At 43.9% G+C, this 26,302-nt stretch overlaps 1 protein-coding gene across 1 annotated transcript in view; it reads left to right on the forward strand.

Moving 5' to 3' along the window:
- Positions 1-23,363, forward strand: part of Baz1b (bromodomain adjacent to zinc finger domain 1B) — a 61,759-nt gene extending 38,396 nt beyond the window's left edge. Inside the window, exons 9-19 of the mRNA XM_038345191.1 lie at positions 345-478; positions 4,568-4,673; positions 6,689-6,787; positions 8,030-8,207; positions 9,085-9,267; positions 13,754-13,901; positions 15,407-15,554; positions 17,298-17,422; positions 19,688-19,830; positions 20,875-20,978; positions 21,357-23,363. Of these exons, the coding sequence (XP_038201119.1) occupies positions 345-478; positions 4,568-4,673; positions 6,689-6,787; positions 8,030-8,207; positions 9,085-9,267; positions 13,754-13,901; positions 15,407-15,554; positions 17,298-17,422; positions 19,688-19,830; positions 20,875-20,978; positions 21,357-21,714 (1,726 nt within the window). The 3' untranslated portion in view covers positions 21,715-23,363. The remainder of the gene's footprint in view (positions 1-344; positions 479-4,567; positions 4,674-6,688; positions 6,788-8,029; positions 8,208-9,084; positions 9,268-13,753; positions 13,902-15,406; positions 15,555-17,297; positions 17,423-19,687; positions 19,831-20,874; positions 20,979-21,356) is intronic.
- The last annotated feature ends 2,939 nt before the right edge of the window (positions 23,364-26,302 follow it).

Below are 26,302 nucleotides of genomic sequence, written 5' to 3' on the forward strand. Positions count from 1 at the left end.
CTCTGACTCCTGAGTGCTGGGATTAAAGGTATGCGCCACCACCGCGCGGCCATAAAGTCATTTTAAAGTATTTTAAATTCATGCATTGTGTGGAACCTAAAAATACAGAATAGACGTTACAGGAATGACACAGGCATTAGATGAGTTCCAAATGCCAAGGCATCTTTGTTATGTTTTTTCTTTACAACTTCTCTGTGTCAGATTGTGAGGAAGGTGCTGTCAGCTGTGTTTCGTGCTCCTCCACCTTGTTAGGCAGCCACTCCAGGAGTAAAGTGACCCAGCCTTTTCCCTGCCCACTGTCTCACTTGTCATGGATTTTACTAAGTCCTGGTTGTGCTTTGTAGATACTGGCTCTTCTCAAATGAAGTCCCAGGATTATTCATTGAAAAGGGCTGGGTGCATAACAGCATCGACTACCGGTTCAAGCATCACCGCAAAGACCACAACAACTCACCTGATGAGGATTACTGTCCCCGCAGTAAGTATGTCGTCAGCCTTTCACAGGTGGGAGGTGTTTATGTCCAGAATCCATTGAGTAAGTCTGGAGTATGGAGCAGAACAAAGCACTGTAGATTTCTAGTTTTTGTTTGTGTGTGTATGTCTTCCTGGGAGCTGTGGCCACACCGTAGCTTAAGAAAGAGCACTGCATGTTGCTGTCATGGGAAAAGATTTAAATTTTAAATGCTGTTTCTATTGAATGTATTTTGACCTTCCTCTTTTATAAAGATGAAATGTTTCTGTTTGAAACAGTGTCTTGCTCTATAGTTCAGGCTGTCCTAGAACTATCAAGCCTCTGACCTCAGCTTCTTGAGTGCCAGGATTGCAGGTGTGACCTTCACTCAGGCTTCCCGATATTTTAAGTAGGGACTGTCTGTGGTTTTAACTAACTCATGTAGGATAGAGCCCGAGGCCTGCCTTTACTCTGTCACCTATCCCAGGTACATGTTTTCTTTATTACCACCCTAGTTTCTGGCTCAGCTTGGTGAAGATGAGCGTGTAGAGAGGAGTCTAGTAGTTCCTCGCAAAATGAGAGAAGAGGTGATGCACGTGGGTATAGATTTTACAGAAATAGTTTTCATATTTTGTACCTTAGAAGTGTCTATAGAGATGTCAAACCTAGAATTGAAGTAGGAGACTAAGGAATCAGGCATATGCCCTCGTTCTCTGCTTTTAAAATTAATTATGAAATGTGTTTTGTGAAAAGCAAATTTAGGTGTGCTGGGGATTGACAGCAAAAAAATACAAGGTCCTGGATGTCACTTCACTATAATCCTAGTAAGGAGAAAATAGACAATATTTAATTTTAATTAAGTGGCTGCTCATTATGAAGGTAATCTCAGCAATTAGGTAGGAAGGTTGTGAATTTGAGACAACATGGGCTGCATGGTGAGAACCTGTCTAAAACCTGTGGGTGGGTGCAGAAGATTGACCAAGACTGAGGTACAAAGATAGGAGTCTATAGTTGGCATTCCTTGGTAGGCTGAAGCAGAGGCATAGCTTGAACTCAGAAGTTGAACAGGACAACCACCAAGCAGGAGACCACCCCCTGCTTGGGATCTCAATAACTAGGATGGTTTTGAAGTCCTCTTTTTTTTTTTTTTTTTTTTTTTTTTTTTAAAGATTTTACAAGTGTGCCAGGCAGTGGTGGCACACGCCTTTAATCCCAGCACTCAGAAGGCAGAGGCAGTCTGTGAGTTTGAGGCCAGCCTTGTCTACACAACAAGTTGCAAGACAGCCAGGGATACACAGAAAAACTCTTGAAAAACTAAAGAACAAAACAGGTGTATGTGTGTGTATGTTGCTTGCAACTATGTGTGTTTCGTTTGCATGTGTGTACAAAGTGGTGCCATGTTCATTTGGTGCTGGTGGAAGTCAGAAGAGGGGATCAGATTCTCTGGAACTAGAGTTACAGATATGTTAGCTTCCTTGTTGGTTCTGGAATTTAAACCCTGGTCCTATGGAAAGGCAGCCAGTGCTCTTAGCCTGAGCCCTGACTTTGGACTCTCCTTGTAGCCTAGGACAACCATGAATTCTTAGTTCTCCTGCCTCTATCTCTCAAGTTTCTGGGATTACAGGCATGTAACATCTTGCCTTATTTTTATTCCCTTTTTGAAATAAAAAATGCATTTTTAGAAAATTGACTGATGGGCATGGATTTTACTTGATTTTTTTTTTTTTAAATGTCTGTGACTGTTTGGTCTATGTTTATCTGTGCACCACATGTGCACAGGCCTGGTACCCTCTGAGGCCCAGGCACATGTGAGCAACCCTGTCTCCAATAAATTAAATAAATAAATAAATAGGTGATTTAGAAGCATTTGAAGACCTTTAATCCCAGCACTTGGGAGGCAGAGTCAGGCGGATCTCTGTGAGTTCGAGACCAGCCTGGTCTACAAGAGCCACCTCCAGGACAGGCTCTAAAGCTGCAGAGAAACCCTGTCTCGAAAAACAAAAACAAAAAAACAAAACAAAACAAAAAAAAAGAAGCATTTGAAGAGTCACTGATAATATTTTTCATCTGAATGCTGGCTGTGAAGTATATTAATTGGTAAAATAAATGATAAGTATAATTTGCATAACTTATATTCTTTCTTTAATGTGTATATGTGTTGAATATGTTCAAAAGGAAAAACTCAGAAGATGCTTTTCTTTGTAGTTAAAAGATTCTTTGGACCTTAATAGGAAGTTTGACAGCATTTCCACCTCTGCCCACTAGATGTCAGTAGCCACATCCAAATGTCTTCAACTCCTGCGCAAATCCTCAGGCTGGGAGTTCCCCTCCCTCTTAAGAGCCATTAGGTTATAATAACCTAATGAAGTTTGCTTCTTAAATATTGTATTTATCCAAGAAGTTGCTTTTATTCTAAAGTAGTGCTTGATTTTAGAAACACTCCTAATACAAACTTAGTATTCGCAGACTTATTAATAAGAAAACCAGGCTGGGTGATGGTAGTGCATGCCTTTAATCCCAGCACTCAGGAGGCAGAGGCAGGTGGATCTGAGAGTTTGAGGCCACTCTGGTCTACAGAGTGAGTTCCAGGACAGGCTCCAAAGCTACATGGAGAAACCCTGTCTTGAAGAAAAACAAAAAAGAAAACCACTAATTTCTTCATATATACAAAACCTTTAAGGCTTTTTCATGTTAAATTTTTATATTTATTTTTGTTTTTTTAAGACAGGGTCTCTTTGTGTAGCCCTGGTTGTTCTGGAACTTGCTCTGTAGATCAGACTGGCCTTGAACTCACAGAGATCCACCTGCTTCTGCCTCCTGGGTGCTGGTATTAAAGGTGTGCACCAGCACTGTTGGTTTGAAAATTACTTTAATTATAGATTATATCACCCTGCAGAAAATTCTGCTTTTGGTGTACTTTACACATATGTGAGGGACTGTGTGAGGAAGTTGAGCTAGAAAACAGTTGGCTGTGAAGTCAGACCGTTCAGGTTTGAAAGTGATTCCAGCAGGGTATGGGGCTGTAATTGTGCTCAGGTCTGCAGGCCTGGTGCAGGCACCTCTATGTAGGGTTTATCTTATTTAATAACTTTTTTTTTGAGACTGGGTTCAATATGTAGCCTATAAGTTGCTGGCCTTGAGCTCACAGAGATCTCCCTGTTTCTGCCTTTCAAGTGCCAATTGCTGGAATTAAAGGATGAGTCACCACATTCTGCAAAAAGAACAATTTCTTTATTTGCTTTGATATGAAGTTAATTAGTCATTTTCATCTTAAGGTTTTTTTTGTTTTTGGTTTTGGTTTTTTTTTTTATCTGTATGTAACTTAGGCTGTCTTGGAACTCACTCTGTAGACTAGACCAGGCTGGCCTCAAACACACAGAGCTCCTCTACCTCTGAGTGCTGGGATTAAAGCCGTGCGCTCCCACTGCCTCAAACAATTCAGTTTGTTTAAGGTTTAAACTGTACAGCTATTAAACTGTAGAGAAAAAATATAGCTGCTCTTTTTATAACAGAGTTGTATCTTAAAATTCCATTAAAAACTTAATGTGCTATGTATTGAGATTGCATGTAATCCACCTACCCTACCAGATGTGTGGTTTAGCCCCATGGTTGCTCTTTGCAGTGTAGAGTGCCAGACACTATTGTCTACTCTGGCAGACACACGGCTGTCTACAATGCCAGCCTTCAAAAAGCCTTGAAAATACACTTTCTAATAGAACTATTACTACAACACGAGCTGGAGACCCTGCATACTACATATATGATATTAATATCCACTCTTTGAAAGCATTTGGTTTTGGGGGATTTTGTTTGTTTGGTTTTAACAAGTAGATATTTTATCAAGGTTTAGAATTTCATTTTTCTTCATAATACAGCTTTGCGTATTATGTTATGGTCTTGTATAACATTACGAATACTCATGAATCTGGGAATAGGAGTGTTTTAGGTAGTTCTTAAATTTTATTAACTAAAACTTGACTATTTAGTAAATATAAACATGTTCTGTGATTAATATGTCGCATCTATATATTTTGGGCGGGGCGTGGAGTTTGCTTAGGTTTTTTAATAAGGAGTTGGGTTTTAATGTGTTAAACTTAACATTTGTGTTTTTCTTAGATAAGAAAGCAAGCCTAGGCAAAAATGCCAGTATGAATGCACACCATGCATCAGCAGTCGAAGCTGCTGTGGAGACCACGGTGCCCAAGCAAGGACAGAACCTATGGTAACAGGAACACCCGTTGGCTTGCTCATCCTATTCCCTTCCAATGTTGATGAAGAAAAGACTCAAAAGAGTGACATTAGACTATTTTGTGTTGTTTTTGCACATCAAAGCTTACTGTTGGGCAAGGGGTGTGGCTCAGGAGACTGCTCGCCTAGCTTGAGTTGCGTCCTCCAGCGGCTCATAAACTGTATATGGTGGTGCATTCCTGTAATCCCAGCTCAGAAGATCGAGGCAGGAGGATCAGGAATTTAAGGCCAGCCTGGGCTACGTTGAGACCCTGTCTCAAAAGAAAAAAAATCAAAAAACCACACTGTTTTAAAACCAGGTGTGATCTTTTGGTAACCAGCTATTTTTCTCAAGGTTCAGGATTTGATTTTCTTTGTTCCAAAAACAATTTAGGGAGGAAAAGGCTTATTTTAGCTTATAGGTTACAATCCATCCTCCAGGGAAGCCAGGCAGGAGCTTGTGGCAGGAGTCACACAAGGATAATGTTTACTGGCTTGCTCCCAGCTTTACTTTCAGTTGCCTTTCTTTCCACCTGCATTGGGATGGTAGTGTTCACAGTGGGCTGGGCCCTCCTATATCAATTAGCAATCAAGAAAATGCCTCACAGACATGTCCACATGCCTATCTGATGGAAGCAATTCCTCAACTGAAGGTCCCTTTTCCCTGTTGTGTCCAATTGACAACCTAGATTAGCTAACATATCCCTTTATAATACAATTTTGTATATTTTGAGCTGGATTCACTGCTGATTCTTTGGGGGGGGCGCAGTTTTGAAACAGAGTTTCTCGGTAGCTTTGGGACCTGTCCTGAAATTTGCTCTATAGACCAGGCTAGCCTTGAACTCACAGAGATCTGCCTGCCTCTACCTCTCCTGTGCTGGAATTAAAAGCATGTGCCACCACCGCCTGGCTCACCCCTTATTCTTTTTTTTTTTTTTTAATTATTTATTTATTATGTATATAACATTCTGCCTCCATGTATGCATGCCAGAGGAGGGCGCCAGATCTCAGTACAGATGGTTGTGAGCCACCACGTGGTTGCTGGGAATTGAACTCAGGACCTCCGGAAGAGTAGCCAGTGCTCTTAACCTCTGAGCCATCTCTCCAGCCCTCACCCCTTATTCTTGAGACAGAGTCTTACAGTATTATAGCTCAGGTCAGTCTGGAACTCAACTCTGTAACTCAGGCTAGCATTGAGCTCACTCTACCTGCTGTAGCAGGAATCCCGAATGCTAGGATTACAGGCATGCACCAAGTCTGTTGTACAGTACATCTTATGTAGCATCCTGTTTTAGTTCAGAAATATGAAGTATTTTGATTTGGTGATTACACTTTAAAAACCATGTATAAAGTAAAAATAAGACATACAGTTGGGGCTGGAGAGATGACTCAGAGTTTAAGAGCACTGACTACTACTCTTCCAGAGGTTCTGAGTTCAATTCCCAGCAACCACATGGTGACTCACAACCATCTGTAATTAGATCTGGTGCACTCTTATGGCAAAGAACTAGATTTTGAGAAGGTCTTTGCTCCTTTTGATTGCATAAAATATGTTTGGTGCAATCACCTATATCTTAGCATTTTTAGTCTGAGGTATAAAGTTTACTTTTTGAAGTTGTATGGGGCGTGTTTTCTACTGCTTTTATAAAGTCTGTCTCTGGTAGTGGTGGCACACGCTTTTAATCCCAGCACATAAGAGGCAGGGAGTTTGAGGCTAGCCTGGTCTACAGAGCAAATTCCAGGACAGCTGTGGCTATACAGGGAAACCTTAGCTCAGAAAAAAAACAAACAGATGTCTGTATTGTATCAGGAGACCTTGGCTCCTCCCATAACTGAAAATAAAGTTAACATTAGGCCTCATGGGAATAGTAAATGAAGTATTCTAATGGTAGGCTTAGATTGAAAACAGTCTAAAATTCTGCATTTCACACTCACTGTTAGCCTGAGACTACATATACTGTTTGATTTTAATTGTTTTTCCAACTTGTAAGGTTTGTTTTGCTTCTACAGGTTCTTATGTGATAGTCAGAAGGAACTGGATGAACTGCTAAATTGCCTTCATCCTCAGGGAATAAGAGAAAGTCAGCTTAAAGAGAGACTGGAGAAAAGGTAAGGGTTTCCTCTTGTTGCTCACATCTTCTAAGTGTAAATGTCAGTATCTGAACAATGTAGTTTTGAAATAAGGTCCCTATGTAGACCAGACTGACTTCCAACTCAGAGAGATCTGCCTACCTCTGCCTCTCTAGTACTGGGACTAACAGTGCACGCCATGACACCCAACCAGATGTTTTTTGGTTTGAGCTTGTTTGCTTGCTTTCTTTGTTGTGTTTTGTTTGTTTATTAATTTACTGCATGTATGTCTGTACCATGTGTGTGCAGTGTCCTGGAAGGCCAGAAGAGGGTGGGGATCTGGGACTGGAGTTTCAGATGGTTGTGAGCCACCGTGTAGATGTTTAGCAATCAAAACTGGGGTCCTCTGGAAGAGCAACCAGTATTCTTAACAGCCAAGCCATCTCTCCAGCCTCAACTTGCATGCTTGTTTGAAAGAGGGTTTTATAGCCCAGATTGGCCTTGAACTCACTATAGTCAAGATGACAACTTTTAATCCTCCTACCTCTTACCTTGTATGTGATGGTGTAGTTCTCAAGGAGCTTTTGCCTAGAGTGGGGTACAACTATAGCTGGCTTTTTGTTGATAATCTATTAAAGTAAAGTCATAAAAATAAGTATAACTTTGCTGTTGATATAACTTGTAATCTTTTTTAGCATCATGTTTATTTGGAAAAATACACATTTAAGTCATACATGATCCAGGGTAGCATAATTGCTCTTTGACTAGTGTGTGCCTTTCACCAAGGTGTGAGCCATTTTATTTACACAGTATTGGAAAAATGCTTTCCTGTCTAAATTAGTGTTTAAAACTGATCTGTCAATATTCATGATAGACCAAAGTTTAGAAGTACCATAAATGTCTATCAGTTGATCTGCAGAAAGACAAAATGTGACATGTCCAAACAGCATATCACTCAGGAGAAGGGTTGAAAGCTGGAGAGATGGTTGTGTGGAACACATACAGACAAAAGACCCATAAACATTAAAAAATAAATAAGAGTGAAGCACTAGTTCGTACTGCCACCTGGGTATCAAAATATTGTACTGTGCACTGAAACATTGTGCTAAGCAAAAGAAGCCAGACACAAAAAGCTGCATATTGTATGATTCTGTTTGTGTGAAGTATCAATATCCAATGTATGATAACAGAAACTGAATCCCAGTTATAGCTGCTGGGGGATGAAGAAGTACCTATGAAAGTTTCTGTACTTAACCTTTTTCCTTATCCCAACTCTTGTAGGTACCAAGAAATTACTCACTCCATTTATCTGGCTCGGAAGCCAAATTTGGGTTTAAAATCTTGTGACGGGAACCAGGAGCTCTTGAACTTCCTGCGCAGTGACCTTATTGAAGTGGCAACAAGACTGCAGAAAGGAGGGCTTGGCTACATGGAGGGAACATCAGAGTTTGAAGCCCGGGTAAGAGGGCAAGAAAGTACTCGTGAAAGCTGCTGCTCTAGAAGCTCAGTTTGGAGTCATTTCCTGAGCTGGTGTCTTACCTGTTTGGATTTGTTTTGCATATATGTGGGACCAAAAGTTTATGTAACTTTTTTCGTTATCTGAAAATGGGCAAATCCAGTTCTTTCTCTTGCTGACATTGGGTTATTTTTCTTTCAGGCTTGCGCTTTTTCATCAGGCAGGGTTTACTATGTGGCCCTGACTAGAACTCACTGTGTAAGATCAGGCTGGCCTCAAACACAGTAATCTAACTCTGCTTTCTGAGTAATAAAAGTATGCACCACTATGTCTGATTATATTGTTTATATTGGTATGCCTTGTGTAACCGACAAAATAGTAGTGCACAGTGTTTAAGAATACAATTTTATGTCTGGGTCGTGGTGGCAGAAGTGAGCAGATCTCTGAGTTCAAGGCCAGCCTGGTCTACATAGCGAGTTGGAGGACAGGCTCCAAAAGCTAGAGAGAAACCTTGTATCAAAAAAATTCACACACACACAATTTTACAAGCCAGGGGGGTAACTCAGTGATAAAGAGCACATACTGCCCTTGTAGAACCCCATGTTCACTTTCCAGCACCCATGTCCGACAGTTCACAGCTTCCAGTACCTCCAGCTCTAGAGAATCAGACACCTTTGACCCCGTTGGGCATTGCACTCTTGTGCATACTCCAAGCAGACACATATGTATAATTAAAAATAAAATAAATCTTTATAAAAAAAAATGTAAGCCAAGCATGCCTTTAATCCCAGCACTTTTCTGTTTATTTAGAGACTAGACGGACTTCTTTCTTTGTCTTCTTGACCTCCTCTCAGACTCATTTTTAAATTCTTTCCTGTAGGTCATTTCCTTAGAGAAGCTGAAAGATTTTGGTGAATGTGTCATTGCCCTTCAGGCTAGTGTCATAAAGAAATTCCTGCAAGGATTCATGGCTCCCAAACAGAAGAAAAGGAAACTTCAAAGTGAAGATTCCACAAAGTCTGAGGAAGTGGATGAAGAGAAAAAAATGGCTGAGGAAGCAAAGGTATTCAGTTACTGAATCTGAGTTGTGGATCCTTGCTTTAGGGTTCTTATTTGAGTGTAGGAATGAGAAGTAGGGAGGCAGTTATAGCTGTTTGAGTTAAATCACTAATAGAGGACTGCGTGATGAAAATACAGTAAGGTGGGAAGTACAGTGAAACTGTCTGTCCCTTCACAGTAAGCTGTGAAACCCCAGTTCTTTCCTGCAGTGACAGTGACAGTGTAGCCAGCTGGTTGCTGTGGCTCCTTGTTCCTTGCTCAGCTTCACCCAGACAGGTATCTGTCTGTGCTTGTATCATTTCATCACTAGCTCAAAAAAACATGGGAGTTCCCATAGGGTTTCTACTAAACAACGATCCCTTTCACACCTTCTCAGAGCTCAAGATAACCTGGTGTGGTGTAGCAGCCCTTTAATCCCATCTCTCTGGAGGTGGAAGAAGGCAGGACTCTGAGTTCAAGGTTAGATCTACGTAGAGACTGCCTCAAAAGGAAAAAAAAAAAAAGAATCCAAGCCATCCTGAGTCCAGGCCCTCTGTGCTAATGAAAAGAAATGGTCCCTAGGATGACCTGTGAGGGGTGCCAGGGTAATCAGAGCTCCCCGGCAATAGGCATGGGAACTGGGTTCTGAAGTTTAGAATGAAATGAAATTTGTCTCTCTGTCAGGAACAATTCTGATTTTGTTTTTGTTTTAGACAGTAGTCTCTCTGTGCTGACCTGGAACTCTGTTTTGCTTTTTTCGAGGCAGGGTTTCTCTGTGTAGTAGCCCTAGCTGTACTGAAACTCACTTTGTAAACCAGGCTGGCTTTGAACTCACAGAGATCCACCCGCCTCTTTCTGTGCTAGGATTAAAGGTGTGTGCTGCCATGCCTGGTCTCTTTGCTTTCCTTTTTTTTTTAAATTTAATTTAATTTATTTTTATTTAAGCCAGGGTATTATGTATCCTCAGTTCCCAAGTGGTGGAATTACAAGGAACCATCACAACAGCCAGATAGTTTAAGAATAAGTCTACTCTCAGGGGCTACAGAGCTGGCAAGACAATTGAGAGCATTGGCTGTTCTTCCAAAGGACCTGGGTTCTGTTTCCAGCACCCACATGGTAGCTAGCTTCAGCAGTCTATAACTCCATTTCTCAAGGATCCAGCAAGTTCTCTTGTGTGCATATGTGATTTCAAGCAAAAATGTTCAAGAGTGAGTCTACTACTTTCTTAAACACCTCTGGAGTTTATACACAGTTGTATTTCTCCTTACTTTTCCTAGGCCACAAGTGGTACATGATTCAGAGAGGATCATTTGGGGTTAGGGACTGGTTTACTTCACAGTGGTACTTCTTGTTTATGTCAGTTTTTACTGGAACAATCCTTCTGAGTTGCTTTTAATGACCTTTAGCAACCAGATAACCTAGGCGATCTCTAAGATAGCTCCTGCTTCAGACTCCCGAGTGCTGAGGTTACAGACCTGGATTAAATTTCTTTATTATTTTAGTTGTATAAATTTGGAGTACAGTGTGATAAATGTTTGTGTGCAGTGTATACAGTGATCAAATCAGAGTAGTCAGTATTTCCTCTCTAAACAGTCTTCAAAGTTCATCATACTTAATATGGGTTTTGTTTTTAACTCAAGGTGTGTGTGTGTGTGTGTGTGTGTGTGTACATTTGTGTGCCACCACTAGTGTATGGAGGTCAGAGGACAACTTGAAGGAGTCTGTTCTTTCATCATACAGGTCTTGGGGATAGAATTCCTGATGTCAGGCTTGGTTTCAGTCGCCTTTAACCTGTGAGCCATGTTGCCCTTTAACCCAGCTTTGTTGGAAAGACTCTTGGAAAAAACCTCATCTTTCCTTGCTATTTATTTTTCCTGTGGGTGTTTGTTTTTTTTGTTTTGTTCCCCCCCCCCCCCCCCAGGACCAACAGGTAATTAAGTCCCATTAAGGTCCCTCTGTGTACTAAACCCTGAGCTGAAATAAAATGTAAGCCCTTTATGGGTCCAGACAGTGTAGAAATGGAGAGCTTCTTGAAAAATCAGGCTGTTGCTGAGTGGTTCTGTTGTGTTCTGTATTAGCAGTGTCCTGCAGCTCCCACCAAAGGTCAGCTTTGCCACAGCTCAAAATTTTCCACTGTCCTTCTTTGAAAGTTTCCACTTAGCAAGGGCCAGGGATTCCTTGGCTTGTATCGGGCTGGTACATGAGTTTATGGTAGTCTCTCATCTGGACTCCAGTTTCTTTAGTTCTGTCAGGTTGTTTCTCAGGTAGTTTTTAAGTTTTAAAAAATTATATTTATGTGTGTATGCCTGCTTGTGTGTATATGCGCCATGTGCATGCAGTGCTCTCAGCAGCCAGAAGGCATTAGCTCCCCTGGAACTAGAGTTATAGGTAGATGTCAGCTACCTGATGTGAGTGCTGTACTGAAATGGAATCCTTTACAAGAGCAGGAAGTGCTCTGAGCACACTCTCTAGTCCTTATGCCTATGTCGTTTGCTTAAATTGAGAAAGGTAATGTATACTTTAGGAAAATCCTTGATTTTATTTGGCATTCTCTTCTGCCTCTGTCTCTTTTGAGACTAGGTTTTGTCATATACCCAAGGCTGGCCTCAAACTCTTTAATTCTTCTGTCTCAGCCTCTTGAGTGTTGGGATAACAGATGTATGCCACTATGCCCTGCTTTCTTTGGCTTTGCTTGTTTGTTCTGACAACCCTATTGTCTTTTAATTTTTATTTTCTATTTTATTTTATGAGACATGGTTTCACTCTAGCTCAAGCTGACCTTGGACTCTTAGTGATCTTCCTGCCTCTGCCTCCCAAGAGCTGAAGTTACAGATCTAATCCACTGTGGGAGTCTCTGCAACCACTACAGAAGGCAGTTCAGTTAAACACAACTATGTAACCAGTGTTGGTTTAGACTTTGGAGTCTGACTGTGAGTAGTTTATTTTAGGCATATGTAAACACAACACAATTTGGTCAGAACTTTCCTGGTATAGTGAATTCAATCACATGTGTGCAGTAAAGCACAGAGTACTGTATAGAGATTGGAGATGATTACATAAAGCTGGGTTCTGTAGATCGAGAAAAAACAAACTTAAGGGTATAGTGATGGATCTGGTGTGGTCTTCAGCCACACGGATATCACAACGTCACCAGGCTAGACTGTGCTTCTGCTTCCAGCCTTCTGGGAGGGTAACAGGTTATACATCCCTTCCTTAGAAGCAAAACCCTGTGTGTTTAGCATTCCAGGTTCCCTAGTGCTTATCTGTGAGCACAAGGACCATACCTCCTACAAGATACAAACCTGGCTTGACTTTTCTTCATTATATTAGTGGTATAAATTTATAGTGTGTAATATAACTTAGTATGTGTACACAGTGTGGATAGTAATCAAATCAGAGTAGCTAGCATTCCCCATCTTAAAACACATAGCATTTATTTTTTTCAGATTTTTTATTTTATGCATATGAGTGGTTGCCTGCATATATGTATGTATGTGTACCACATGTGTTTTTGGTGTCCACAGAAGTAAGAAGAGGGGGAGGATTGTTGGATCACCTAAACTGGAGGTATAGGTTGTTGTGAACCACCATGTAGTTACTGGGAACTAAACCCAGGTCCTCTGCAAGAACACCAAGTGCTCTTAACCACCTTGCCATCTCTAGCCTCATTTAAACACTCTAAAAGTTCATTAATAGCTAATAATTGTGCCAAATTTATGAGGTACTATGTAATATTTAAACGTGAACTCACAGCTGGGCAGTGGTGGTATACACATTTAATCTTAGCACTTGGGAGGCGAGGTAGGTGTGTATCTCTTTGACTTTTGAGGAGAGCCAGGTCTATACACAGAAATTCTGTCTTCAGAAAAGTGTGAATTTGCTCATGAATTTGGTTGTCTTTCTGATGCAGGTATCTCATAGATACTTCATGTAACAGTTCTGTGTTGGTGTGTCCTGTCAAAGCAGCAAAGTTTTCCATTTTGAATGGTGTTTTGTGAAAGACTCTTGTACAGCTTTGCATCCCTTCCAAGTCAGGATAACTCTTTCTAGTGTTGAGCAAAGAGGCTGGTGATGTGGTTTGACATGTAAGGTCCTTCCTGGATACTGTCCACTTCCTCACCAGAGGCTCACTGTAAGCATTCCAAGCTGGGAGAACTTCTAGCAAAGTAAGGTGCCTGCTGAGCCATCTCAAAGTTTTATAGGCTATACATTGATGCTTATGCTGGTTTTTATTACTATTTCTAGATGATACAGCATTCTTGAGCAATTTCTCTGGAAGAGACATGTTCTTGCCTCCACTCCATACTTAATCTTGGTGTGATCTTTGCCAAGTTTGTTTTTTTATCCTTTGAAGCCTTGTGTTTGGGGCTATAATATAAATGAATGGTTTTAATGAAAATCTAGGAGGCAGGTATCTTCAGAACTCCATTATGTCTTCACCCATTCGTCTTCACCCTTTCGTTGCTTTGAGGTCATGGTCATAATTCTAGGCTGTTTTACTTGCTTCTTAGGTTGCCTCTGCACTGGAAAAATGGAAGACAGCAATCCGTGAAGCACAGACCTTTTCCAGAATGCACGTTCTACTTGGGATGCTTGATGCATGTATCAAGTGGGATATGTCTGCAGAAAACGCTAGGTGCAAAGTTTGTCGGAAAAAAGGTATACATTGAGGAGGGTTGCCCATCTGAGTTTTTGGGACCAGGCTTTCCATGCTCAAAATCTTTCCTCTGAAGTAATTTTGGTGCACTATTTTCCCCCCTCTCCTTGTATGCACACATTGTAAGTGTTGTAGGGCAGATTTTCTCTTTCACTGGTGAGTTGTGTTCACATCTGCAGTGTACAACTAGAGCAGCTGCTGTTTCAGTCTTGAGAGTTTCTACAGGAGCAAATTAATTGAGCTAAAATCTATAGCCCTTTAGACATCTTAGAGCATTAATCACCTGTGAGGTGAGGTAGGTGCCTCCAGCAGGGGGCAGTCTTTGCACATTGCCCACTTTAGCCCTGAATGCATAGCATTTGAAAATGTTTTATGCTGAGGTTGTCCACATGATTTACTTTTTCTTGGCTAATGCTACCTTATAAACTAACTTAGGGCTCAGTTTCCAAAGAATGAAACACTCCGTAGACTCAGTTGTTGTACAGCTGACATAGGATAAAAGTTGGGAAAGGGAGTTAACCATATAAAGTTCATACAGTATACTTTCAAACGTGAAGAAACCAGATCACTCAAGATCCATGCCAAACGTGTGGGATAGTTTTGGGATCCAAGAAGAACAGCAGTCTCCTACCATTGCTTGATTTTTGCTCCCTTTTAGTTAAAATATACACACACACACAAAATTTAACTATTGTTTTATTTTATTTATTTACTTACTTTGGGATAAAGTCTCATTATGTAACTTTGGCTAGCTTGGAACTCAAAAATATCAATCTGCTTCTGCCTCCTGAGAGCCCAGCTAGCTCTTAGTAAATATTAATTGTCCTGTCCTGGTTCTTGGTAGTTTTTTTTTTTTTTTTAAAGCAGGCTGGAAACTTAGGTGAGTTGACCAAATGCTTGCACATAAGCATGAGGCCATAGTCCTTTGGTGCAGTCACATAAATGTTGGTTGTGCGTGTACCTGTCCTTGCTCTTGGGTGGTGGAGACAAGAGGTTTCACAGAACGAGTGTCCAGTCCTGCGTTCACATAAGAAACCCTGCCTCAGTATATAGCGTGGAAAGCTATTAAATGATACGACTAACATCAGCCTTTAGCCTCCACACACGTGCACACAACAAAGAGGCAGCTGACTAGATGGTTATATACCCGTAATCCCATCGTTTGGGAGGCAGTCAGGAGAACGTCCAGTTCCAGGCCATCGTGGGCTATACAATAAAACCTTATCTTGAAATAAAGAAAAGGGAGCAGGAGAGATGGTTTACCCCTCTCAAATGCTTGCTGCTTTTCTGGGGGACTCAGGTTGGGCAGTTGACTGGAAATCCAGTTCCAGGGAACCCAGCCAGTGCTCTCTCCTGTTTTTACAAGCTCTTGAACACATGTGGCATATTCTTCCTTAAACATACATGGACATAAATAAAAATAAATCTTTACTTAGAAAAGAGAGAAGCACGGTGCTGCAGTGTTTGTTGTGTTGCCAACAGTGTTGTGTGGTCTCTGTCTTTGCAGGTGAAGATGACAAGCTGATCCTGTGTGATGAATGTAATAAAGCCTTCCACCTGTTTTGTCTGAGGCCGGCCCTCTATGAAGTACCAGATGGTGAGTGGCAGTGTCCAGCTTGCCAGCCTCCTACCGCTAGGCGAAATTCCCGTGGCAGGTGAGAATTTTTTTTCTTTCAAAAATAGTGGAGAGATAGCTCACTTGGTAGAATGCTCCCTTAGCTGTACAAGCCCTGGATTTGATCCCTACTACTACTACTACTACTACTACTACTACTACATAAGTCAGGCATGGTGGTACATGCCTATAATCCCAAACACCAGGAAGGTAGAGGCAGGAGCATTAGGAGTTCTAGATCATTCCATACTATATGATAAGTTGATAGATAAAGTAGCGTCAGTTACTCAAGCTGAGTGTTTCCAAGGCACTTGAAGCTCAGTCGGTTGCAAAACTTGATCAGTTGTGGTGCAGAAGTGGAGCTGCTGGATGCTGTTGTCTCACTTTGGTTTGGGGTGCTGTGTGTGTGATTGAGTGAGTGTGCATGTGGTGTTTTAATTTTACTTTTTTATATATGAGTATTTTGCCTGCATGTATATATATAAGTCATACGTGTGTCTGTTACCTGTGAAGGTCAGAAGAGTACATTGGGTCCCCGATACTGGAGTTGTGATAGTCACAGGGTACTGTGTGGGTGGTTAATGTTGATGGTTCTGCTTTTCAGCCTCCCCTCCCCCTTTGCTTTGGTTTTTCAAGACAGAGTTTCTCTGTGTAGTACTGGATGTCCTTGAACTTGGATATCTGTCTGCCTCTGCCTTCCATTTGCTGGGAATAAAGGCATTTACCACCAAGACCAGATGTCTCTCTTCTGGATGGACTGTTTTATAGGTGGTCATTGCTGATTGTCTACAGCCAAATCGTTTCCACGCTTAGTTTCCTTTCCTTTGGATCTTTTTGGACATGAACTTCCCTTCCTTTTTTTAATTAGCCAAATATTATCAACCAAGTGTCAGCTGTCATTGAATCAGTCTTCTCCTCATTCTCTGTGGTTCCCTGTTGTTCTTCTTCCCACCTGTCCACCCTCTCACTTGGGCTTCTAAGGTGGCTTTCAGTCCTGTTCTCCCCTTCCATCCATGGCCTTTCACTGGTAGAGATCCAAACCGCATACAGAAGACAGAACTGTTCTAAAATTAAGTTTAACTCCTCATCCTTATTTTTGAGGCTCTTGACACATTCGATTTTTGAGCCCCTGTTCTCCTCTTTATGTGCTTGTTACAGACTATATTATTCTTGCTGTCCCTTGTGCTTCCCAGCATCTAGCATCCTCTTTGTCTAGCACTGCCCACTGGATAACCTGCTTGAGGCTAAGCTGAAATTGCATTGCTTCTTTCAGAAGTCCTTATAAGCAGCCCTGCTTTCAGTCTCAAAACAGTGTGGTCACCTACAAGTAGAGGTGCTGCTTTGTTCTGGGCTTGTGTCAGTATAGCCAGACCAGCAACTTTGAAGGCACCTAACATTTACCCATTTGCTGCTATTGCTTTCTACATTGACATTTGAGGTTGTGAAAGGGCAGAGCTGTATTTGATCCCAACCACACCTTATCAGGTGTGATATTGTGAGTCAGTGGTGTTTTTTACTGTTTGTGGCGAGAAGTAGAGTTGTATTTTGTTCTTGATCCCCGCTCCCTGTTAGTGTACCCTAAACCCTTTTAGGCTGAGCAGACAGAGGTTTACTGCTGAAGCATATTAGACACCCCTGGCCTACACTCAGAGGGTCTCTTCTCACTGTCAGCTCCATCTGGTCCTGATGGACATATTGCAGGGATCCTGTGGGGTTTCAGGTTCTCTTATTCCACCCAGGTATAAACAAAAGTGTGTCTCTGTTTGGCCTTTCCTTCTCACAGGAACTACACTGAAGAGTCTACCTCTGGGGACAGCGATGGTGACGAGAGTGGTGGAGAGGACGAGGAGGAGGAGGACGAGGACGAGGAGGAGGAGGACGAGGATTATGAAGTGGCTGGCTTGCGGTGTAAGTGTCTGGTGTGGTATAGTTGCTCTTGGTCTTTCAGATTGACCAGAGAAGCCTGTCAAGAGAAATTCAGCATTGCCTGTCTTCCTCTTCTCTTGGGGCTGTGGGTGACTGAGCTGCCATGTATCTGTATTGGCTTTCAAGATGTCAGGGAGAGGGGTATGCAGATAATGGAGAGGTGGCTCAGCAGCTAAGAGTATACTGCTCTTCCAGATGACCAGTATCCATGTTGGGCAGGTCACAACTGCCTGTAACTTCAATTTCAGGCTATCTTGGACCCTTACCTGGACTCTGGGCACCTTCACTCATGTGCACACACATATATATATATATATACACATACATATAATTAAAAATAAAATCTTCTAAACTGTCAGGGAGAGAGTGGGTTGGTCTCCAGAACATGAGCCAACAGCAAAGTACTTGCTCTAAGATTAAGTAGAACTTAGGAACATATTTGTGACGTGGTTGCTGGTCTGGCCCCATCTTGCACTGATAGTCACCAGGGAGGTCTTTGGACTGGGGTGCAGGGCTGGTTTCAGAGATCCTTTGCTTCTCTCATCACATATGCTGATAAATGCTCCCTGAAGTGTGTAAGGCTCATGTTTTGCTACTTTGGAAAGAGAAGGTTGGTTTTCCCGTGGAAAGGTCCAGTCTGCTCTCTGGGAGTCACCAGTGATGTTCACAGCATCACTTCATCCTCTGTGCCCGTCTCTCGGCTGTAAGTGTTGTCATTGATGAAGCCAGTGGCCCAGCCAGCCTTTCAACAGCCTTTTTATAGGCCAGTAGAAAATAGACCATAGGTCTCAAGAACAGTTGCAGCTCTGAAGAATTGTCCATGCTGTATGAAGCAGGTGTTTGGTGTGATCATTTCATACTGCAGTGGTGCGTGTCTGTTCTGGCCTCCAGGCCCATCCTAATCCTTCTTCCCTTACAGCCTAGATAACTACTGAATGATCCTTCCCATCTTGGGCTCTTTCTTGAGACAGGAACTCACTGTGTAGGCCAGGCTTGACTCGGCATCTGTCTTCTAAATGCTCTGATTAAAGACATTTCTAAAGCTGTCCTGGAATACCTCCCCATTGTGGAATTACAGACAAGTGCCACCACAGTGTGGACTATGGGTTCACTAGGTATGATTTCAGGTATGCCAGGACCATCCATCTTATGTTATGAAGAGACTCCTCATAATGACATATGGTATGGATGCACATTGTCTGAAGACAGCTGAATGCAGCAGTTTATTGAGTATGTTATTTTTATGCTAGTGATTATGTCCCACCTCTACTCCATGGAGGCAGTTGTTTTTTCTGGGTTTCTAGGGCTATTGCCTCCCGAAAGAATCTAGAAAATATTTAATAATTTAGAGTCCTTGATGTCCTCAACCTTTCAGGTCACCAGTGTTGGTTCCCTGGTGCAGTTTCAAGCACTAGCACCTGAGTGGCAGCTTCTTCCCCTTCCTCATGAACCTTTTCTGGAACTAGAAGCCTTAAAATAGCCACTGAAGGGTTAGCATGGTCCAGAAATAGAATGGGAAGCATCATTCATTGGTCTCCAAATGGCTGCCTCGCTAAACACAAGCTCTACCCAAATGTCATCTCCCCCTACCCCAGGTATTAGCAAGAGAAGGTCGTGGAAAATGTTTTAATGGAGGAGAAGCCTTAAGCTAATCCTCGCAGAGAATGCTCCCAAGGGCATCCCAAGGAATGTTGGTTCGCCTGCCCCTGGGCACCTGTCATCAACCAGAGACACGAGTAGTCTAAGTGCCTTCAAGTTTATTCTTTATAGGATGCCAGGCGGGACTCTTAGGAAATGGTCTCAACTACCATCTTGGTTTTCAGAAACATTCGAAAGCAGATCTTGACTTGGATTTGCAGAATGCTGTGGCCTCTTGTGTAAGCTTTTTTGCTGCAAACACTGGGTAATGAGCATAGGGTAGTTGGAAATTACAAAGCAGCGGCAAATTCCCTTTTACACACAAGTACATGTATTCTCTGGGGCTAAGTCTAAGTCTGGGCTGCAGGAGAGCCATACTGCCATGTTAGCAAACATGTTTTCCTGCTGAGTTACTTGACAATTGACTTCTGCGAAAACATACTGAATATAACTGAGCCAGGTGGAGACAAGCTAGAAGTGCTGGGACCTGGCCTTCTGCAACCCCAGAAGGTCACTGCCTGTTTAATCATTCTGGTCTTGTCCTCCTCTCCTAGCATGCACACCCCATGCTACTCTCTGCTGTGCTCTGAGCCCATGTTTTCATTTCAGTGAGACCTCGAAAGACCATCCGTGGCAAGCAGAGCGTCATCCCAGCAGCAAGGCCAGGCCGACCACCGGGTAAGAAGTCACGTTCTGCCAAGAGATCACGGCCAAAGGCCCCACCTGGGGATGACACAGAAGTTGAAGAACTGGTAAGAATTACTTAGCCTGCCCCTTGTCTTTGTATTCTGTATGTTCTAGTCCACCGTGAGGAATTCACAAGGCAACAGGTGGAAGGGAGACTCCCTTCCTTTCCCCTCCCCCTGGGTTAGGGGTTGAGACAGCAGATGGATAGGCCTCTGGGCAGACTAGGCAGCAGGCTCTCCAGGAGCAGCTATGCCCGGCATCCTGCCTAGCCTTCAGACGGTCTCCTCTAGTTAGCAGCAGCCTGCAGCTCGTTGGGGACTTTAAAATAGTATCCATGTGTCTCTGGTGGGCCCAGAGGGGTGGGCCTCCCTGTGGGAATGCCAGCAATGCCAGAGCCACTAACTGCTAGACTGCAGCCACAGTTGTTAGGACATTACCTCCACCCCTGTTATCAGCTGATACCATTGTTGTAGTTTAGTTTTAGATCTCACTTGAGCTTGAAGAGTAGAAGAAAGCCCTCGGGAACTGGCTTGTCGTTATAGATCAGTTTGGACTTCAGGACCTAAAGCAAGCCATTAGGGAGAGGAACAATCCTTAAAGTTGCCAGTGCCTTGTGTGAGGTTCCTACTACTGGGAGTCCCAACTGGTTGTGACTGCCTGGAAGGGTGCCACACCCCTTATCTCTTTAGTCTCCCGTAGCCTGGAAATGTTGGTGAAGGGAGCTATACCTCCTGCTTTTTTTCCTAAGCATACCCTGTCCCACAAAGCTAGCTGCTGGGGTCAGCTGCTGCCTGGCTTTCTGCAATTGCTTGTTTATGCCCATAACCCTGGATCCATCTCTCACAGGTTTAGTGTCCAGTTGCAGTAGCCCTCTCCAGCTACCCTCTATCTGTCCTGAGCACCTGCTGCCTGCCCTCTGCCGCTTTGATCATCATCCCTGACTTGAGAGCACCACCCCTCTTGAATATCACCCAATTTTGAGGCCCAAAGAAGTGATGAAACTGTTTCCCTTTTTGTTTTAGCAGATAGGTTTGTTTTATTTTCCTTCCTCTGTCTTGTCTACTCATCTACTCTTAGAATGAATGGCACTCTGCTTCCTCTGGTACTAGGTACTTCAGACCAAGCGTAGCTCGAGGAGGCAGAGTCTGGAGCTGCAAAAATGTGAGGAAATCCTCCACAAACTGGTGAAGTACCGCTTTAGCTGGCCCTTCCGGTGAGTGCCCACACTCAGGCTACTCTAGCCCCTTCCTTTTGAGACCTGTCTTGGCAAGGGAATGACGAGTGACAACCCTTAGAAGGTGAACACATGCCAGGTGATGGTGGTACACACTTTTATTCCAGCACTAGGGAAGTAGGGACAGGTGGATCTCTGAGTTCGAGGCCAGGCTGGATCTACAGAGCAAGTTCTAGGACAGACTCCAAAACTACAGAGAAACCCTGTCTCAAAAAAAAACAGAGAGAACAAAAAAGAAAAGACAGTGAACACACCTTGTCCCCTGGGTTGTCTGATCCATGGCTGCCAGCATCCTGGGGCTGGTGCCCTTGTTTTTAGTGGCCCTTCAGCCTATGCGTGTTTGTCATTTGCCTACAGGGAGCCTGTAACCAGAGACGAGGCTGAGGACTACTACGATGTCATCGATCACCCCATGGACTTCCAGACCATGCAGAACAAATGCTCGTGTGGGAACTACCGATCTGTGCAAGAGTTCCTCACCGACATGAAGCAAGTGTTTACCAATGCTGAGCTCTACAACTGCCGTGGCAGCCACGTGCTGAGCTGTATGGGGAAGACAGAGCAGTGTCTGTTGGCTCTGCTGCATAAACACCTCCCTGGCCACCCCTATGTCCGCAGGAAACGCAGGAAGTTTCCTGATAGGCTCGCTGATGATGAAGGGGACAGTGATTCAGAGTCTGTTGGACAGTCCAGGGGACGAAGACAGAAGAAGTAAAGAGTCGGGGCCTAGTGAGACAGTGTAGGGGGAGTAGGAGGAGAACACCAAAGGGTGTGGGAGAGGCAAGAAAGAAGCTGGGAGGGCTTAAAGGGGAAGTGACTGTAGCATCCAGAAATGCCTGTCATGCCAAGCTTGGGCTTTTTCTGCAACTCCCCATGGGGCCCTTTTCAAGCAAAGCCAAGCTCTTAGGGAGTATGGTACTGGCCTGGTGAACCCTGCCCAGAAAAACTAGCAGCAGAAGTGGGCCTCCCCGAGTTCTGAGAGCTGGGAGAAGCCTGGGTATGGCTTCTCCTGTGAGCTCTGCCCTACTCCTCCTCTTCCTCCTCCTCCCTTTACAACAGTGCCAAGCCCCGGGTCTCCAGAGAGGGTACTGTACCCCACAGTAGGAAGGAGCATCATCTGGCCATGCTGGTTGAGGTGTGGATCTTTTTGAATTTATATTTATATACAGTCCTATTTCTTTATGTCCGCACTATCTCTTCCTCCTCCCTCTCAGGTGACAGTATCAGCTAGTGCCATACAGAATTCTGTGTTCACCAGCATCTTGGGACAGTGTGGGCTTTGAGTTGATCATGGCAGAGTAGAGGGACATTTTCTGGAGCTGTTCCTGAGTACCCTCTCCATTGTGCAGCCCTTCCCCACCCTCATCTCTCACCGCCTCATAAAAAACAAAGCAAACTAAGGCACTTCCCTAGAGACTGGAGTCCTGCTTCTAATCATGCTATGACCTTGGCTTTGATGGGTCTGGCCAGAGGGGTGTTGGGGCCCAGCCCACCCGCAAACCAGACAAGCCCCTAGGGAGCCAAAAAAGAGCAGGAAGAAGTTAAAATGTTTTAATTTTTTAAATTGACTTTTGTAGTTACTAAAGTTGCTTGTTTCTGCAGTGATATTGTATAAAGAACATCTTGTAAAATACTTGTCATCTTGCTTTGGCACATGTACAGTACAGTTTCTATGATATGTGTTCGCTTTACTCCCCTCCTCAGGGCAGCGGGATCTGGGGTTGAGCCCTCTCTCTGCCCTGGTGGCGCTCTCCTTTCCTGTGGGTGCCCACTCCTTCAGGACCCACCCTGCAGACCTAGTCCTTTCGAGTGGACTGTAGCTGGTGTCAGCAGCAGGAGAAGGTGGGGAGGGCCAACTCTGCCCTTCATAGCCAGTCTAGCCTCGTGTTGTATTTAGGCAAAAGTTTGTAGTCTGCTTTCCCTTTTATGACAGATTTTGATAAAAGTACAAGACAGGGTTTAACTTTTCTTTTCTATCTATTTTGAATTTGGAAAATGTGAGCCACTCAGCTCTCCTTATTTAAAGGAAGATAAGGAAGCCCACCAGGCCAAGAGGCTCACCACTTGGGCTGAGGGAAGGCCTGACTGTGGCTTCTGTGTATAACCCAGTCCAGTGGCTGAGGAAGGTTTCCCGCCCCTCTTCTGTGGGCTAGGTTGGGGTAAGCACTAACACTGATGCCATGATCCCTGGCACCTCAACCTCCCTGCTTCTAACTGGTGTTTTAGCAGAAAGCTGGTATTTCCACTGCAGTGACATCTGCATGGTGGCTTTTTAAATTGTTTTAAAGGAGGAAGGGCCGCGGCTAAAGGTAGACTTGTAATAAATTGGATTTCAAATAAACATTATGTACTTGTGTTTATAAAGAAGAGACAGCTCGGGTGACTCCTTTTTGTCTTGGGGCAGTGGTGGGCAGTGCAGCCCTGAGAGCCAGGTTATTTCGAGCATGAACAGTGCGCTGAATTTGCATGCACTTGGCTCCTGCAGTTCTGTCCTGAAACTTCTTGTATTTGTGCTTCATATTTTAAAGTCAGTGAATTTGAGTAGTTCCTTGCTGGGCAGCAACCTGCCTATGAAATTGAAAGGTTTTGCTGGACCTCTCACCCCACAGAAGTCAGAAGGCATCCGTCCTGCTTAGAGGTTCTGATACTGTTACTTCTACCAGCCTGGCCTGCACTGAGCACAAAGGAGAAAATGGCCCCCTCAGATACCGCCGCCTGCTTACCAGTTCCAGGTGTGCTCTGCCTCTAGAGTGTGGGCCTCCCAGCATACTCCCCTCCCGAGTTCTGACCAATGTCCTTCACTGCCCGTCCCTGCTTCCCATCTTCCCTCCTGGTTTCTCTAGAAGCCAGTCTTGTTTCTTAAACAGATAGCCAAGTCCTAACCTCTCCCTTACCCACAGACGAGCAAGGGTAGAGGGATGCACTGGTTGCGATTAAATGCTTCCCTCAGTGCAACCCCCTGCCTTCCCCTTCGCAGGTATCTGACTGCCAAAATCCTACAGGTCCATGAACAAGTCCTGAGAAGCCACTCCCTCCCTATAAAAGCTCTTAGGCAAGAACCTTTGCATGAGATACAAGGCAAGGTCACTCACTGGCTTTGTGGTCAAAGACATGTTATGAACAAATGTTCCTTACAGAGAAGAGACATTCTATATACAATAAACAGTATAAAGAATTTCCTAGGAAAGCCTGAAGATGTGACTCGGTGGTAGACCACCTGTCTAGCATGCTTCAAGCCCTGGGTTTGCCCCCAGCAAAGCTAAGCTAAAGTGTGTGCAGCAAGTTCCTATCACGGTCCAGTTGCACACACATGCTACTGTACGGTAACTGCATGTAACAGGTGTTTTATATTCCCTATTCCCACTTCAGCTAACAAGATAAAGACATGAAGGGATGAGATTTAATTTCTAAAACCTTCCTTAACCAGGTGTGGTAATGTGCCCTTAGTCCCAGCACACATGGGCAGAGGCAGGCAAATCTCTGAATTTGAGGCCAGCCTAAACTACAAATTCCAGGACAGCCAGAGCTATATAGAGAGACCCTGTCACACACACACACACCTTTTTGAGGGGCTGCCTATGTGTAGAAGACATCAAGATCTTTGCCTGGAGACGGGGGAAGATGGTACAGTGGGCATGTACTGTGGGATCATAAGGACCTGAGGTCAAACTGAGCACTCACAGCAAAAGCAGGGTGTAGTTCAGTGAGCTGATAAAGACTTAAGAGGCCAGATTGAGCTGATAGGGACCTCCAGGGTGACCATACATACCTCAGGGTACAGGGATGGGGCAGGTCCCAGTAGCCTGAGCAGACAGGTATCCATGGTGCTTTCCTGACCTGCTGACTGGCCCAGCACAGCTGTGCACATCCTCACAGCTGCTGTCAGCACCCCAAATCTTCCCACGTGTTCTGGAGCTGGAGACAAAGTTCTCACTGACCCCAATAGCTCTCTACCTCCAAGACTGCTACCAAGATGCTTGCATATTCAAGCTCCATCTTCCCCCTGTCCAAAAATAGGAAGATATTTTTGGACAGGGGGATTTGGTATTTGAAGCTTAGGGCTCCAAATACCAAAGATTGATTGTTGTTGTTGCTGTTACTGAAGGATTTTGTTATTGATGATATTGTTAATGCTTTTATTTTTTGAGATGCCTTGTCTTACTTGCCAAACAATAATACTTTGAAAATTATTTTTACATCTTCTTGTGGGGGGGGCTCAGGTTCATGGTAGCTGGTTCTCTCCTACCAACGGGGTTCAAGGGATTGAACTCAAGTTAGGCTTGGTGGCAAGTACCTTTACCTGCTGAGCCATCTGGCCTGCTCTTTCCCTTTAAATTTTATTTTTTCCTCCAAATAGAGTCTTAAGTAGCTAGGGGATGCCCTTGAATTCTTGATCTTCCTGCCTTTACCTCTCAAGTATTTAGATCATAAACATGCTTAGCCATGCCTCTTTTAAGGCATGTTGGCGATGGAACCCAGGGCTTCGTGCATGCTAGGCGAGCACCCTACCATTGAGTTGCTTCACTGCTCCCAGCAGTCTTCACAGATAATGAAGACAGCCATCCTCTAAACTCAATAGAGGGGATGACTTGGAAGGACTTGCTTTTTAAAGACATCACATTTTTTGTGTGTGTGTATTAGAAGGGGGTTGTGCCACGGAGAATTTGTGTGAGTTCTTCCACCACGTGAGTTCCAGCAATTGAACTCATGTCCTTAGCCTTGGCGGCAAGCACCTTTTCCCACCAAGCTACCTTGACAGCCCTGACCCCCCTTTATTTTCTAAAGCAAAATGTGAAAAAGCAGCTTACCTGTTTCCCCAAACAGGCTGGATGACCCTGCTAGGGCTAGAGGGAGCCATGTCACACCCAGGGATTCCTGGGGTATTGATGAAGGTGTCCTTGTTCCACTTCAAAGGCATGGGTCTCAGTCTTGAGACAAGTGAGAACACGAACACACACACACACATACACACACCTGTAATGCACATGCCCATGGCTCCCTCTCCTTCACAGGAAGCCAGAAAACGGGTCATGGCATTAACCTCACGGCCTCTCACCCCCAGCTCTGTTTATGAAGTTTCTCTCCCTTCTGCCTGGTCTTCCCTCTTTCCAGCACAGATAGGACAAGGCGGTGCCACACGAGGGTTTATTCCAGCCACAGCTTCCAGAGAAATGCCACAATAAATTACATCATTAAATAAACTCCGCACTGGACCCTGCCCTTGTCCGCCCCTTCTTCTTCTAGGACCCTCTGGGGCCTCAACTAGGCCTGCTCCCTGTGAGAGGAAGAACGTGCCTATGAGC

Source organism: Arvicola amphibius, chromosome 10, assembly GCF_903992535.2.
Source record: "Arvicola amphibius chromosome 10, mArvAmp1.2, whole genome shotgun sequence".
Lineage (NCBI taxonomy): Eukaryota > Metazoa > Chordata > Mammalia > Rodentia > Cricetidae > Arvicola > Arvicola amphibius.